Raw genomic sequence first — 15,288 nt, 5'->3', positions numbered from 1 at the left:
CGAGCAGAAACACATTAAATGGAAAGTGCCACCAAACCGGCTGAAGCTTTGCCCTGAGGGGAAGGACTGCCACAACAAGGGTTCCAAATGTCCTCCTCCAAAGGAGGACATTTTCATCCACATTTTCATCCAAGCAGATAGCATGTTCTGACCTGCCCGAGCTCTTCGTTCAGGTCCGAAGTGTTCACCAACGCCCCCTCTTTTATTTCTTCATCGTACATCTCCTTGTCCCAAGAGATGAAGAAGGAACCCAAGAACTTCTGCATCTCTACTGTAACGTACATGGAGACCGGGATAATAAAATTGAAGAGGACCATAAACGACAAGAAGTCTGTGAACATCCGTAAGACCTACAATGGAAAGAGGAGAAGAAGATGCAGTCTGTGCCCGTCAGGTGTATCTCAGGGTCACGTTACAGCAACACCTCTGGGGTTTTAGACAGCTTTTCTTCTAAGGTTAAATAGAAAAAAAAACCACCTGAAAATGAATACAGCTAAGATACAGGGCCAAATTCCTTTTCCTTCAATGTAGAAAATCCCATTGTCCTCTGCAGATCTACGAGGGTATAATACAAGAGTATATCTCACTGCTTCATAGTGACCAAATCGATGTTTTTTTCAAGTATATTCCTCTTAAGAATATAGTGCTACAGGCTTATTCTGATCTCAACCAACTAGAAACAAGGAGCAATTTAAGTTTACCTAATAAAAGCTGAAAGATAGAGCAAGTTCAGATAAGAATCCAGGTTAAATCGGCTGCTGCATTTATATTATATTTATATTTATGCTTTGCCTGGCTCCACGCAAGCATCGCTGTGCACAAGCACGAGGGGCAGGAAAGAAACACAAACAGCAGGAGAGCTCAGAGAAAACGACAGCACTTCCAGCGAGCAAACAGGACTCGTAGGGCTGGTAGAAGACACTATCAGATTAAATAAAACTGTCAGAATAAATAAAGCTGGAGGAGGTGCTGAAATACAAATCCACTTACCTTGAACGTCTCTCTCTCTTTTTTAGTCTTTTCGTTGTACCAAGGCTCATCATTAAATGGATTACTCTGCCAAACATATTTCAGAGTCGTGCACACAGTAGCCTTGCTCAATAGGATGCACAAATACACTATCAAGAAAGCGTTGATAGATCTGAAAAATAGGTTTCTTTTTTAAATTCTTGCAGCTATTTTTACATGGAAAATCATGCAAATAAGCAGGAACAAGACTTCCTTACTTTTAAGAAGGGAATTACAGAACAAGTGCTTTTGACAGTGCTGATATTCAGGGTCAGTTCATATATTTTAACATTTCTTAATTTTGTTTTTAAATAAAAAAGCTACTAAATGATGCAGCTTCTTGAAAGATATGCTTAATCAAATATACAGATTTCCTATGCAATCAGAGAGCATCTGAAACAAAAGGCAGCAGATTAGGGGATTATTTCTGTACAAGTCATCCATTAAAAAGAAAAAAAACCACAACAGCTTTTACCGATCTTTTGCCGACTATAAATACTCACTTTTCTACAGCAGATCGTTTCTGAGATTTCCCTTGGTAGTTCAAAGCCATTTTCGTTTCCATTCCAGTATAGACTGCAACTCCTACAAGGTATTAAAGCAGGGCTCATAAGGGACTCGCAGCCCCGGAGGGACCCAGCTTGCACTCAGCCATAAGGGGCATCGGTGTTCACATGAAACGAGAATCTCAGTTGAAGAAAGAGGCATTACCCAAGGACTGCTCAACTACAGAAACCTCTGAGGCTGCTAATAATGTAATTGCATATATCCCAGAGCACTGAGCAGGAGCCTATGGATCACATACAGTCAGAAAAAACATCAGTCTTCTGTAACAGCCGTCACCCTCGATCACTAGTGGCTGGGGCTGTGATCCTAGCACACGTTTTCAGCAAAGGATTTGGGAACAACTCCCTGTTCTTTGTGTCTCAAGCAAAAAGAAAAGCTTGCTCAGGTGCATTAACACAACCTGCACAGCTTGGCAGCACTGCAGATACACCCAGTATCTCCTAATTTCACCCTGTCAACTTTGCAATCAGCTTGCGTACCGAATGCAGATGTAAAGCCCTGGCAGACAGGCAGTAGAGAAGTACTTTCCCTCACCAGACTTAGTGATGAGCATCTACATTTGTCATTACTTATCAGAACTATTTAAATAAATAAAATAATAATAATAACAACAACAGCTGTTCACCATAAATCTTCTTGGTATTTTTGAGGGTAGCACCTTTCAGCAACAGGTTTTCAGGACCCAAAGACCTAAACGCAAAAAAAGTTATAACATTATATCACTCTAAGAACATTCAAACTGCTTTACAATTTAGACCCAGAGATAGATTATAAAGCTAAACAGATGCTTTTTAGATCCGATTACTTGATTTGTATGTTAAATTGGGCACTGCTTGAGTTTGTTTTTCTCTTTATATACTTATATTTCCATTTCATCTTACGCAGACTATTCTGGGTGCCCAAAGTTCCAAATTTAATGGGGGATTATCAGTCAGGCTTTTGAGGAATAAGTGCAAAATGTTCAGATCTAATATGTTCCAGTACTTATATAAAAACCTGATCAAAAGTATCGAAAACCTGTCCATTCCAGCACAGTCGATCAATGGCACCATCAAAGCCAATGGCTTATTTTGCTCCCATTCGGGTTTTTATTTCTCTTCAAAACCCCCACCCATGACCCTCCGTTGCTTCTAGGGTCCGGGTAGATACACCACAGCACGAAACATGGCCAGCACCACTCCGGTGACAGCCGTCTGGTTTTGATGACTTATAAACATTGTTTGCTTATTTTTTCCTGAAACACCCTGACTGATGTTTAAGTTTCTGCTTTCCCTCAAATAACAATTTTTTGCAATCGCCTGGTAAATTTGTTCCCCATCAGCAGGGGAGGACGTTACCGGGTGGTCCTGCACTGCTTCCCCAAGAGGGGCTCCAATAAATCACAGGATGGCAGAAGAGCGTAAGTGGAGAGGTGAACTACAGCCTCCCTTTAAGAATGAAATATTTGGAATGGTTAAAGAAAAACAACCATTCCCTAACGATGGCAGCTCAAGTTCAGATCCCTGAAATCTGATGTAGATGCCCAACCTCTTTGAGCGAGGCGGCTGCAAGACCAACCTGGCTACAGGCTCTTGGTTGCTTCTGTAAATGATAATTCTTCCAACAAATCTGCAATAAAAATGAGAGAAACTTGTATTACAAACACATTAACCTTAGAGAGAGCTACTACAGACATACTAAAAAAAGTCATTGACAGGAGATGGAAACAAACACATCAACGAGTGCATTTGAGAGTTTAACGCTTCAGAGGGGTGGCTGTGCTTGGGACAGACGGAAACCATGCGCTCCCCGCGTCCGGGGTGCCCCCCCTGCCACCCACCAGCGGAGCAGCAGTACCTGACCGTGCCTACGCACCCCAGCACATCCCCATTGCAGAGCGCAACACACCTTCAAGAGATTTAACCACAAAGACCGCTTACTCCTGAAGTCATTCAGCCCAATACATTTTCCTTGAAGGTAGAGTGGCCTAAGAATGGGCATACAGGCCATTACTACGGCTGAGCTGACAAAAAATAGCTCATTACACCATGAAAAGCATTTCACCAGGGAGGTTTTGCTGCAAAGAAACTGAGCCCTGAAGAAGTCCGGTGTTGACTTTGCCATCCTCGTATGGAAGAAGCCCGGCAGCTTATCGCTGCCTCAGAAACCTTTCTGTCTCTGATGAAAAGAAAACGCCCTTCGCTTTGCCAAACTGCAACTTATCAGCTCCCCTAACCGATGGTGCTTGGGCGCCTGCAGGGAGACGACACCGGGCAGTGACAGGGCAGGAGGAGCACATACTCACTTGTAGAGGTCGGGCTGCGGCTGTTCGCACTCGATGGTGGCGGTGAGGGCGTCAATGGCTTCGTCCGTACAGAGCACGGTGGTATCCCGCACCGCGTAGTGAGTCTGGGCAAGGAAGCACAGGCAGCGTCACCACGAGCCCCCAGCAACACAGCCCACGTTTCACCCCCTTACTTAAAACACCGCCACGCAAAGGCTCCTCAGCACCGGCAGCTCACCCGAGCCCCGCTCCCACAAAACAGCTGAAGCATCTCTCAGCTAAAGACTGAGGTCAATAAGCTTAAGAGAAACCGTAGTGGGAAGGCGCTGCTGGATATCTGTTCGGTAAGGCGTGTACCAAAAGCCGAGCATCTTTGGTTTTCCCCCAGGGACTTGCTGCTGCCCTGGCTGGGGTGGGGGGGAGGCTGCAGGTGCCCCCGGGGCGAAGGGGCTCCCGGGGACCACCCGCCCGCTCCTGAAGGTAATTAGAAGCCAGCTCCAGCACCCAGGGATCAGGCAGAGCGCTGGCAGGCTCCAAGCTATTTTTAGCAGCAGCTGCTGCTGCAAAGGTTCATCTCTCACAATTAACTGGAAAGCCCACGAAGGATCCGCTCGCTGCCTTCCAGGCTCTATTTATAGGAGCTACCTCAGAGCTCCAAGTCACGGCGGGCTGCATGGTAGGCTGCCTTAATCCATCTTCATAAACAAATTCATTAAAAAGCTTCCTCCACTCCTTACGTTTGCGTTCCCCTCCCTGCGCATCCTGGGAGGAACCGCTGCGTTATACGCTGTAGTTGTGACATTATAAATACCCACCTTCGTGCCGTTTTGGTAACCTGCCTGGCTTTTCATCCTGAAAGCAGACGCACAAACACACACGCATCTCTGGTATAAATCACTGCCTTTGTGAAACACAACTCAAAACCGTTCCTGCAGTGCCCGGTACCAAACCCGGCCCTTGTGCGGGGTTCTGCATCCGCTGCTCCTGTCACCACGGACACTGCGCAATTACCAGTGATACTTCAAAGCCGCCTCCTAATCAAGTCCACGATCTTTACATCCTCGGTCCCTTAGCGTATTTAGAAAACACATGTTCTTTTAGATAACATAGGACCGAAGATTTGTGCTTCAAAGACAGAGCCCTGACAAAATCCCTTTTACAGTTCTGCTCCAGTTTCACTTGACCAGGCATCTTTCCCATACCTCAGCCTGACATACCCCAAATACCAGGAGAATCCCCACCAGGTAGGCAGCAGATATCCGTGCAGATGAGGTTTTGTGTGTACCCGAGTGTGCTTCCCTCACCCTCCTTTTGCAGCAAAGCCTGGTTCCTAATGTTAGACCTATTTCCCCAAACAGCACTTGCTTTTCTATTCCCCCCCTGCCCCTTCAAACTCATCTTCATCTCGTCAGGAAACAGGAGACAGCTCCCAGTCACCTACAGGAATCCCCAAACCAGGAAAAAAACACCACAGCGTTTGATATAGAAATTCAGCATTGTACTTGCAGACTCTAAAGTTAGTAAGAGCCAAGACTCTGCAGAAGTTATGTGAACTCATGCATATAATACACCTGACACAAATAAGCAATTGCCTATTTAACATGGTTATCTATTTTTAGCCTCAAGCCACTTCAAAGCTCCACTCCTCTTCACTAGTGGAACCAGTACAGTGCACCAGCACTGCATCAGCTCCTACACAAGATTTCCAGTACTGATTAACAGCTACCTATAAAGAGACGAGCCACAGACCCCATACAATACATATCAGATCGACAATGGTATTCCCACTGACTGCAGAGTGTGCCGGAATGAATCATGTCATTTTAAAGTATCTTCCAGTCTTATTACTGCAGTTGCTACTATCTGTATAAATATTTATCAAATGCAAGTGCAACCAAATCTTCATGTCTTCTGAAGTATATAAGTTTTTTGTTGTTGTTGCTCCCTCTTTCACTTGTTTTTCCCTAGTTTAGTGGGGGGGATGAATAAAGAAAGAAAATAAACTGAAGAGGAGATTCATCCTGAGCAAGACTAGTATTAAATTTCACTGCTTGATTCAGGGAAAGGGAGAGAAAAGAAACCCAGAAGTGATGTTTTTCTCACGCTGGTGAAAAATTCCCCAAATGAATCTAGAAATACTGCCTCAAAAAGTCCCTGATCTCACTGGAAAAGCTCGGTTAAGTAACAGATGCGTTGGCAGGTACTGGAAAGGGAGCTGAAGCAGCTGCAGGCGCTGCTTTACCGACGCACCAGACCTCACGAGGAGCAGGGAAGCACTAACACGCCTCCCATGATGGGCAAGGAGGCAGCGAAGTTGCATCGATAAATATCGCTACAATTTGGGGCAGTGCCAGCGGGAATGACTGTTGGAGACAAAATGGAAAACAAACAATCCCCAGGGGGCTTCGGTGCTGGGAGCACTGGGAGCAGATGGAGGGAAGAGCTGTAAATACAGCCACATGGCCACGGGGATGGGCTCCCAGGGAGCACCCTCCAGTTAATCACACAGCCCCTGGCGCAAGCGCCGGCTTCGGTGGCAGCTCCAGGCACCCGAGTACCGGCTCCTGAACGCCATCCCATCCATCCCCGTCACCTTGAAATTGGACTCGCCATCGAGACTCGCTGTAGTGACGTAACAGGTCCCATCAATGCTGCTTGAGGCCAAAAATATCAAGTCACAGGGGAAGGTCTCATCCGCTTTCACTTCTACTATGTCTCCAACCTGGAAGAAAGGAAACGTTTACATGAAAAGCCCTCTCCGTTGTTATTAGATAGTTAACGGATTTAGCTTCTCTCAAAGCCTACGAGAAATCACCTTGGCTAAGAGGGAAATCAGGGTTCAAGAGGTGCATGGGTCCCCGAGCATCACTCCACAGCCCGAAGGGTCGATCCAGCCCAGCACCAACACAGAGTGCCCACATGGCGCAGTTTGTATTTATTTCTCTGCTAAATTGTACAATAGTTTGGCTTGGAAGGGACCTTTAAAGGTCATCTCCTCCAACCCTCCTGCCACGGGCAGGGACATCTTCAACTAGATCTGGTTGCTCAGAGCCCCGTCCAACCTGACCTTGAACGTTCCCAGGGATGGAGCATCTACCACCTCTCTGGGCAACCTGTGCCAGTGTTTCACCACCCTCATTGTACAAAATTTCTTCCTTGTAACTAGTCTAAATCTGCCCTCTTTTAGTTTAAAACCATTCCCCCTTGTCCTGTCGCAACAGGCCCTGCTAAAAAGTTTGTCCCCATCTTTCTTATAAGCCCCCTTTAAGTACTGAAAGGCCGCAATAAGGTCTCCCCGAAGCCTTCTCTTCTCCAGGCTGCACAACCCCAACTCCCTCAGCCTTTCTTCATAGCAGAGGCGTTCCATCCCCCTGGTCATTTTTGTGGCCTCCTCTGGACCGGCTCCAGCAGGTCCATGTCTTCCCTGTGCTGAGGTCCCCAGAGCTGGACACAGGACTGCAGGGGGGGTCTGACCAGTGCAAATCTCAAAGGAGCAGAAGACTCTGTACTTGTCTGAAGTGCGGTGTGATGAATTAATGTCAAAGCTAGTGTACTTTCCTGCTGTCCTTGGAAGAGTTGGAAATAGAAGAGGACTGGCTGTCCCAGAGAAGTGCAAAATGCTGACAGATCTGTCACTTGTCAGCCCCGGTACAGCTTTTGCGAGACAGCTTTTCAAAAGCAATCAAAGGCAGCTTCACTCCTTAACCAGGAACAGCTCTCTGAGCATCTCGTCTGAAAGCGAGCACCGGGGCAGCTCTAACGGCAGCACAGCCCTCCTCCCCTGCCCTCGCCTCCTTACCACACACCCTCATGTTCCCATCGGCTTCAAGGATAACGACATGCGAGTTCTCTGTTAATAGTTACCTTGATTTTTTCACTCTCTTTCTGCACCTGCTTTGCATTTTCGACAATGAAGACATTGCTTTTGTTCACTTCGTTGTCAGCTCTGTGCCTCAGCCAGTCCTCGTATCCCTAGGCACACAAACACAGGCAACACAAACTCGTAATGAAGTAAATAAACTAACGAAAGAGGATGAGTGAGGATGGAAAGAGAGGGAGAGATTAAAAAAATGAATAAATTAAGCAGTCCTCAGACCTCCTTCATGCTTGACAAAACATCAACCACAGTAGCTCAGACTGAATCAATTTATTTTAAAAACTTCATATGCATATTTGACAGATTCAGAACAGATTAAAATAACACACAAAAATAATCTATATGCAGCACATGTAACGAGCAGCTAAATTACTGTAACATGTTTCTATTATTCTCAGTGTTGGCAAGAACAGGCTGATAATATGAATAATACACTTAGCGCCCTGCGACTCTTTCCTATGGTAACGCAGGACAAGACTCTTCCTCTTCAGTCCTCACTGAAAGAATAAAACATTCAGATTTGAAGCAGATGGATTTTACACTAGCTCTCCCTTTCTGGCCCTTGCAGAAGAGACTTCTTTTATTATTCAATCCTTCTGTAGAGGAAATTTTAAATGGCACGTGTGCGTACGATGGGAGGAAAAAGGTCTTTTAACGCCGCAAGAAGATGAGGACCACATATTTTCGAGACTAGCTGAGTGGTTGAACAGAACCTGTCCTTTCCATTTACCAACACGGGAGCAGAGCGCAGGCTATATTTGGAGCACGTCTCTGCATCCTGCAAAGACTCGGAGAGCACTTCTAAAAAGAGAAGAAAAATTCAAGTAAAGCCAGAACTACAGCGGTAACCTTTACTGACCCTCACGGCTTGCTTACAACAGTACATATAGAGATGTTTTACATTGCCAAAACAAGAGAGAGAGACCAATCATCACACACAACATGCAGCCTCTCTTGAAAAGCACCAGTATATGTGTCTGACCTTCTGAGAAGGGTTCACCAGCCCATTCTGGTGAGTATATTCAAATACATGCTCATCGTTTTCTCTACCACATGTCCCAAAGAGCATCTTCCTCTCATTGACACTTGTACCTGTTTGATAGCTGTGACAGTGATGACAAAGAAGAGTGGGAGGCCGCTGGTCACCGGGCTGGTTGGGGTGTCCACTATCACCTGCAGAGAGAAAAAAAAAAAAAAATGTACTGCTGACAACTGGTTTTCAGGCGGCAGAAGAAATAAAAACTCTGGTAATGGGGGAAAAAGGGTGCTCATCCTACTGGGGGCAAGTCACAGCCCAACAGAAGAGGGAGGGAAGGAAGGGGCACACGAGAAGGACCAGCACAGACATCCCCAGGAGTGCTCTCCTCCATCTTGAGAGGACTACAATCCCTCCTCTCCGGAAGACCGTGGGATGTCCTCAGGTGGGAAAAACCCTATCAGAAGTAGCTTAAAACCTAAATTTGACCTTGCACTAGTGGGAAATAAAAGCCTGGATGAATGGGCTACTGGGGATGGGCTACATAAACACAACTACAAGTGTGGGTGCCAACAAGCCTGCTCCCACCACGGGATGTGCTGGAGAGGACTGAGGCAGGGAAGGAGGATGGGGCAGAGGCAGCAGCAATGCATTAAGTGAAAAACACCCTCATTTCTCACTGAGCCACAGGAGGGCCATTTCTCCTCTTTGGCAGTGAAGATGGGGCACATCTGAACCCTAAAACACGGCTGGTTACGAGGGGGAGGACAGTACCAGTCGTCTTGAACCACTGACACTCAGATTAGAAATAACACACTTCAGCCCAAATTAGCTAGGAAAAATATTGCAGAATGGAACATGAATATTTAAGTAAAACAAGCTCTGAAATTTGGAGTTAAGAGCACAATTTAAGCACAGCGACTGCACGAGGGCCTTGGGGTGATAGCTGGATTCTTCCCAAGTTCAGTGCAGCACTCGAGCTAGCGCCGCGGCAAAGACCAAGCCCCTTCATCGTTAGTTAAACCTTCGGGCTGTGGGAAACCGCTGTTTCTTCTGACTGTACCATGACTTGGCCCGAAGGGTAAGAAAGGCAGAACAGGTTTGTAACTGGGAGGGAACAACGTAAGAGGAGGAAAAGCTGCGCCCTTGCCCCACCTTCCAAACCAGGGCACACAAAATCGGCCATTTTTCCTGCTGTCCCCGGAGAGGATGGGAGCACGAGAGGCAGATGGCGAGGGCTGTGATGAAAGGGACGGGGAAGCTCAGCAGAAAGGCTTTGTGTCCCCACAAAGGGACTTTGTCTCCCTCCACTTGTTTGCGCTTCCCTGGCAGGCTCGCAAACAGCAGCATCTGTATATTTATTGTTTTAGGCTGTCCATAAAATGCTGTGTTAAGGACAGGACTGCTCTTATCGGCTGGGAGGAAGCTAGTGGAAATTTTTAATTCTATGAAATGCCATACACTGCAATTTTACCCTGCACTATTGGACCCAAAGAGAGAAGAGCCAGAAGATATTGAAGTGGAAGAGATACACCGTAAGCGGCAGCCAGGTAAGCGGCGTATGAGTTAAGTAGCATGAGGGTAAACTAAGATAAACGCAACAAATATTTCCAGGAACACAAAGCCCTGGCTCACTCAAATGGGTGTAAAATGCTTAGAAACAGAAAGTCTGGTAGAAACCAGACTTTGGAGGAACAACCTTGAGCAAAGATGGTGCCAAGCGTCACACAGACATGTGTGACGGACGCCTACTGGGGTGGCATCACTGAAGTTCAGGCCAGTCAGCCAAAAGTTAGCCTGCAAAAATTGGACACACCTGGGAAATACAAGAGGAACTTTGGCTTTTAGCTGAGAAGGGCAAGGGAGAGGACCTTCTGCTGCCCAGCAGGAGAGTTCTCTGCACTGGACAAGATGCTGTTGTATTTGTTTAAACAAATGATAGGATTTCTGCCCACGCAAATGCTGTATTATACATGTATGAACACAAATATCAAATGAAGTCCCCAGAATAACTCATTTGTGTATTTGGAGATTGCACTCCCTGCGCATCCCGTGGCTGGATACTGCTCTTCCCCTTCGCAGCTGGTGGAAAGCCGAGGGACACACGAGCAACGTGCCAGAACATCAAAGGCAGACTCCTTTGAAGCTATTTTTGAGCTGTTTTAGGACTTCAGCAGCTTAATTTGGATCCACTTAAAAGTGACAAAATCCTCCTGTTACTTAATAGTTTCTTCCTAACTCATTGTTTAGGAGACTGAAGACCACAGACCAGAAGTCACCTCCATCAATTGAAAGGGACATTTTTCATTCCTGGCACCTCCTAAATTAGCTTACTGCCATCAGCTTGGTCTGCCTACAAACATAGTTGGACTACAATTACTCCAGGCCAGCCATTTCCACCAGGAGTTTACTCACAGTTTCCTTTGAGTGTTGCAACAGATGAACCAAAGAAACAGCTATTTGTATCCCTGTTAGTGCACTAATAGGTATTTTATGTTTAATGCATGTATTTTCTCTTCCTCTCTCTAAAACAAGAGCTGAATTTGCAGTCTCGGAGTAAGAGCCATTTAGGTAAAGGGTTTCAGCAGCAGGTAGAGCAGATGCACCAGGCAATTCCCCAAGCGCCGTGATACTTTGTTCCTAATGCAGCACGTAGGGCAATTCTATTAAAGTAATTTTAAAAGATAAGCACCAACGTTTATGCTATAGATGCCATTTATCAAGGTATAACCCTGGATATTTTAAATGAATGGAGTTGCCCTGAGTGCTTTTTTAAGGCAAGTGACATCTCCAGAACGACGAGCACCCAGGGGCAGTCAGTTACTCTATAAGGCAGCAAGTATATTAGTGCTGTCAGGTGGGTTTTTGTTCAGATGGGATTATTTTTTCTCTAATAGAGCATGAGGTTGCTTCCTTATTTTAGAGGTAATCACAGATCACAGAATAAAAACAAGAAGGAATAGCAAGGCTCTTCTCTCACCTGCATACCCCTGTGCCTGAAATGGGTAAGCAGCTAAACTGCAACCAGTTTGGTAAGTATAATCAAGACTATCCCATGTTCTGCACGGCCAGAGGGTCAATAGATAAAATGTAATACCACTAAATGGCCAACTACACGAAAAGGACATCCCGACTCCAGGGCATCGCTTCAGTTCAAGGCAAATTACAAATTCACTCTGACAAAATGGAGCAACGCCAGTGAAATCAAGTGGTGGAGAAGAGCCAGCTGATGTCGGGGTAAATTGGCCTTTCATGTAACACTGCCAGGAGGAGCCATCCTCGGCCGTTATCTTGGGAAGCCCCGTTTCTGCGGCAGCCACCAAAATGACTATAAGCCATAACTCTTTACTGTAAGGATAAAACATTTTAGGCACTCGTCTTTTGAACGTGCAGCCTGGAAGAGAATGATACCCCAGACCTGAACCACCAAAACCCCTGAGAAGCCACCTAAAAGCAAGCTGTTTGCAGTAGCTGCATGGTGCCATTTAATTTGCTGGAGTAGAGTTTTTGATGCCTGTTTTCAGCCCTCGAGCAGGTTGTCTGCCGAGCCCCAGGCCTGAGTACAGGATTTAAAAGGTGAGTAAATGCACTGCAGTGATTCCCCCAAACTCTCTTCGCCCGAATGTATTTGGACAGCCCGCTTTTCTTCTTGGCTGACAGAACAGAAAATGACTCTTCAGGTTTGCTCAGGATTTGCTCCTTAACCAAAGCCACAAAGCAGAGCAGAAAAAGTTTATCCATGTATAAAATTTGCTATTTTGTCTGTGTAGGGCAGCTTCCTGAAGCTTCACATTCCCAAAGCTCATGCTATCCATTTTCTGATCCATTTACTGAGTACAGCCTACCTCTCCTGCTTGCCTTGAAACTCACTATAGCTAAGATATACAAATATCATAACTGGGAAAATACATAGTTACACAGCAGAAGTAGTAAAGACAACAAAAAACTAGATCTTAATTCCATAGCATCAAATGTATTTTCACCGGTTGACTGATCTTAATGGTTAAAGAGTTAAGATGGTTTTTCAATTGTTTCAGCAGTCATTCAAACATCATCTCAGATAGGCCCAAATATTTTAATTGTTATTATGCCTTGGATGGTGTGCCAGAATTATCGCACAGCATCCAATTAAAAAAAAAAAAACCACCAACAAAAAAAACGACTTATAAGCACCAAGAGTCAGCTTTGAACCTCAATTCTTGTTCAAGCTGCGCTTACCATCAGTAGGTAAATAAAGCCCACCCTTGACATCAAAGCTCTTACCTGCACGAGGAAGATGATGAGGAAGTAGAAGTTGGCAATTCTTCTAAACTGCTCAAAAAGGTTCTTCGGGAGGAAGTTCCAGAGGGTGTACTGTGGGGAGAGAGGGGGGCTCACAAACAGACCAAGGGACGGGGCTGACTGGGACTTGAGCTACAAAATGGGAAGTATCTGCACGGAACAGGAAAGGAGTTTTCCCTTTCACCCGGCGAGGAGCGCCGCAGCGAGCTGTCTGAGCAGCCCTGGCGTGCTCCAGGCAAAGGTCCAGGTCCCCGCTTTAAAACCGGGAGCAGCTGGATGCCGAGATGCCACGGAGCTCCTGCTTCAGCTTCCAGCACCGGCTCTCTCTGCTGGTTCATTAAACAGCTGGAAGTGTCTCTCAGTTACGTGGGGTTTTTTTTATTTGTTTGCTTTAAAGCAGGCAGCTATTTCTCTTTTGACAAAATAACCCAAACCACACGGTTGGAGATGGTGAAGGGTAAAAGAAGATAAAAACAACAGGATCTGTTTCAGCAAACAACTTCTAGATAGGCATTTGCAGAGGAGTGATTTCATGAAGAGGTAATGCACAGTGCAGAGATTTTTTTTTTTTCCAAAACAAATTCCAAAAAACATCTTAAAGGTGCTCTTCTGTTAAAAAAAGCCATGTTGCCCATACAAATTTGTTAGTAGGTTGTGCTTTATTATAATTTTAAGAAGGCTGCTGAATCATTTGCTTTGGAAAATGTGGAATTTAAGGACAACGTGGAAAATAATGTGTCTAATATCTGATCTTTCAGTCTGCCTCGAATAAACAAAGAATAATAAGCAGCCAAGTCTCAAGACCAATGTCCACTTAATTATAAAAAGAGACTGGTCAGGTAAGAAGACTCTGTGCCTAGCAAATATAAATGGAAAAAACCAGCAAGGACACAACATTCAAAAATAAATCAGGGAAGAATTAAAATTAATGCTAAAACAAACCATTTTGTCAGAGAGGGAACTGAAAAGGGGGAAGGTGTCCTCTCTGAAGGACCCTCTTGCGTGCCAGGGAAACATCAATGGGAATGCTACACAAGTTAAACATGGTTAGACTTAAAACTTTCCCCCAGTATAAACTCTGACAGCTCAGAGACATAAAACAAAATAAGATCCAAGCCGTATAAAAAAGAAAGGAGAGGGAAAAACCCCCTCACAGCTCAAGTACAGTAAAACTGAAGCCTAACTGTACGCTGAGCATCGTGAATCCTAAGCAACGTAATATGTATCCAGCTGTGTTGACAATATGGGATGTCACTTGTTTGATATTTTACTCGAATTGGCTTCAAATCTTTTGAAATAGCTTCATGAATGTCATGGAAAAAAGCTAAGCAGAAGGCAGATGGGTGTCATCACAGTTTTCCACCATAAACAAAAGCTGCATTAATACCATATGAATGTTTCCCCTTTCATCCAAAGGGATAAACAGAGCATGGTTATTTTCGTCCTATCTCAAGAGAGAAAAAAACCCCACGGAACAAAAAAAAAAACCCGCAAACAAAAATAGAGGAATCGTATTTTTCTATCCATCTATAAAATAATTCCTACTCCCTTTTGCAAACCTGAGTTGCTGTCGTCTCATGCTGTATTACACTTAACCTGTCCTTTCTTCTCGACGGGAATGCCAGAAAGCATTAAAAAATACCCACGCCACCCCAAAAACCCCACAAAACCAACGTGTCCATGTGCTTTGCTCTCATCCAGCCTACAAGAAAGCAACTTGTGTGCACCCCCACTGGGACTGATAGGAAGAAAAAAAGACTAATAGAGAGACTGGAGCGGTGGTGCAAGTTATGTACCAGGCTGCTCCACTTGTGAAGGGACCTTTACATCCATCCTTGAGGAATTCGGAGTTTCTCAATTTCAAAAACAACCATCAAATAAAATGAGGATGAATACACAAGCAGGGAATACATGCGGATGATGCACCCGCCGGAGCGGAGCAAGCTCACCTTGGAGGAGACGATCCTGTTGTCGCAGAACTTCTGTGCCACGTACGCATCCGTTTCCGAAACCGGACGATGCCCGACCACCACGGTGCGCGTACCGACCCGCTTCTCTTCCCCAGCACACTGTGGGGCAACCAGGAAAGGGAAAAATCAGCTTTTAGCTCAAAAAAAGTCAAATATTTGTATTAATAGCTTCCAGCTTCTGAATGCACCGTGTTGTTCATAAGGCAGCTGGAACCTCAAAAATTCCCTTCTCTACCCCAGCAAAAGCACAGAGAACGACGAGGCGCACATAAGGCCATTTCGCAAAACCAAGGCAATGCCGAGGCTGCAACCCGGGGTCCCCACCGCTGCTCAGCCACCGACCCCC

At 45.5% G+C, this 15,288-nt stretch overlaps 1 protein-coding gene across 1 annotated transcript in view; it reads right to left on the bottom strand.

Annotated features, from left to right (window-relative positions):
• Positions 1 to 15,041, bottom strand: part of ATP11C (ATPase, class VI, type 11C) — a gene marked incomplete at both ends in the record, with an annotated part of 31,992 nt that extends 16,951 nt beyond the window's left edge. The window contains 11 exons of the mRNA XM_009578005.1: positions 153 to 350; positions 991 to 1,141; positions 1,512 to 1,593; positions 2,201 to 2,265; positions 3,133 to 3,183; positions 3,860 to 3,963; positions 6,432 to 6,560; positions 7,703 to 7,810; positions 8,808 to 8,888; positions 12,955 to 13,044; positions 14,922 to 15,041. Coding sequence (XP_009576300.1) covers positions 153 to 350; positions 991 to 1,141; positions 1,512 to 1,593; positions 2,201 to 2,265; positions 3,133 to 3,183; positions 3,860 to 3,963; positions 6,432 to 6,560; positions 7,703 to 7,810; positions 8,808 to 8,888; positions 12,955 to 13,044; positions 14,922 to 15,041 — 1,179 coding nt within the window. The remainder of the gene's footprint in view (positions 1 to 152; positions 351 to 990; positions 1,142 to 1,511; positions 1,594 to 2,200; positions 2,266 to 3,132; positions 3,184 to 3,859; positions 3,964 to 6,431; positions 6,561 to 7,702; positions 7,811 to 8,807; positions 8,889 to 12,954; positions 13,045 to 14,921) is intronic.
• Positions 15,042 to 15,288: the final 247 nt, after the last annotated feature.

This window comes from Fulmarus glacialis, unplaced genomic scaffold (assembly GCF_000690835.1).
Source record: "Fulmarus glacialis isolate BGI_N327 unplaced genomic scaffold, ASM69083v1 scaffold30335, whole genome shotgun sequence".
Lineage (NCBI taxonomy): Eukaryota > Metazoa > Chordata > Aves > Procellariiformes > Procellariidae > Fulmarus > Fulmarus glacialis.
This window is presented reverse-complemented; position numbering and strand designations above follow the sequence as displayed.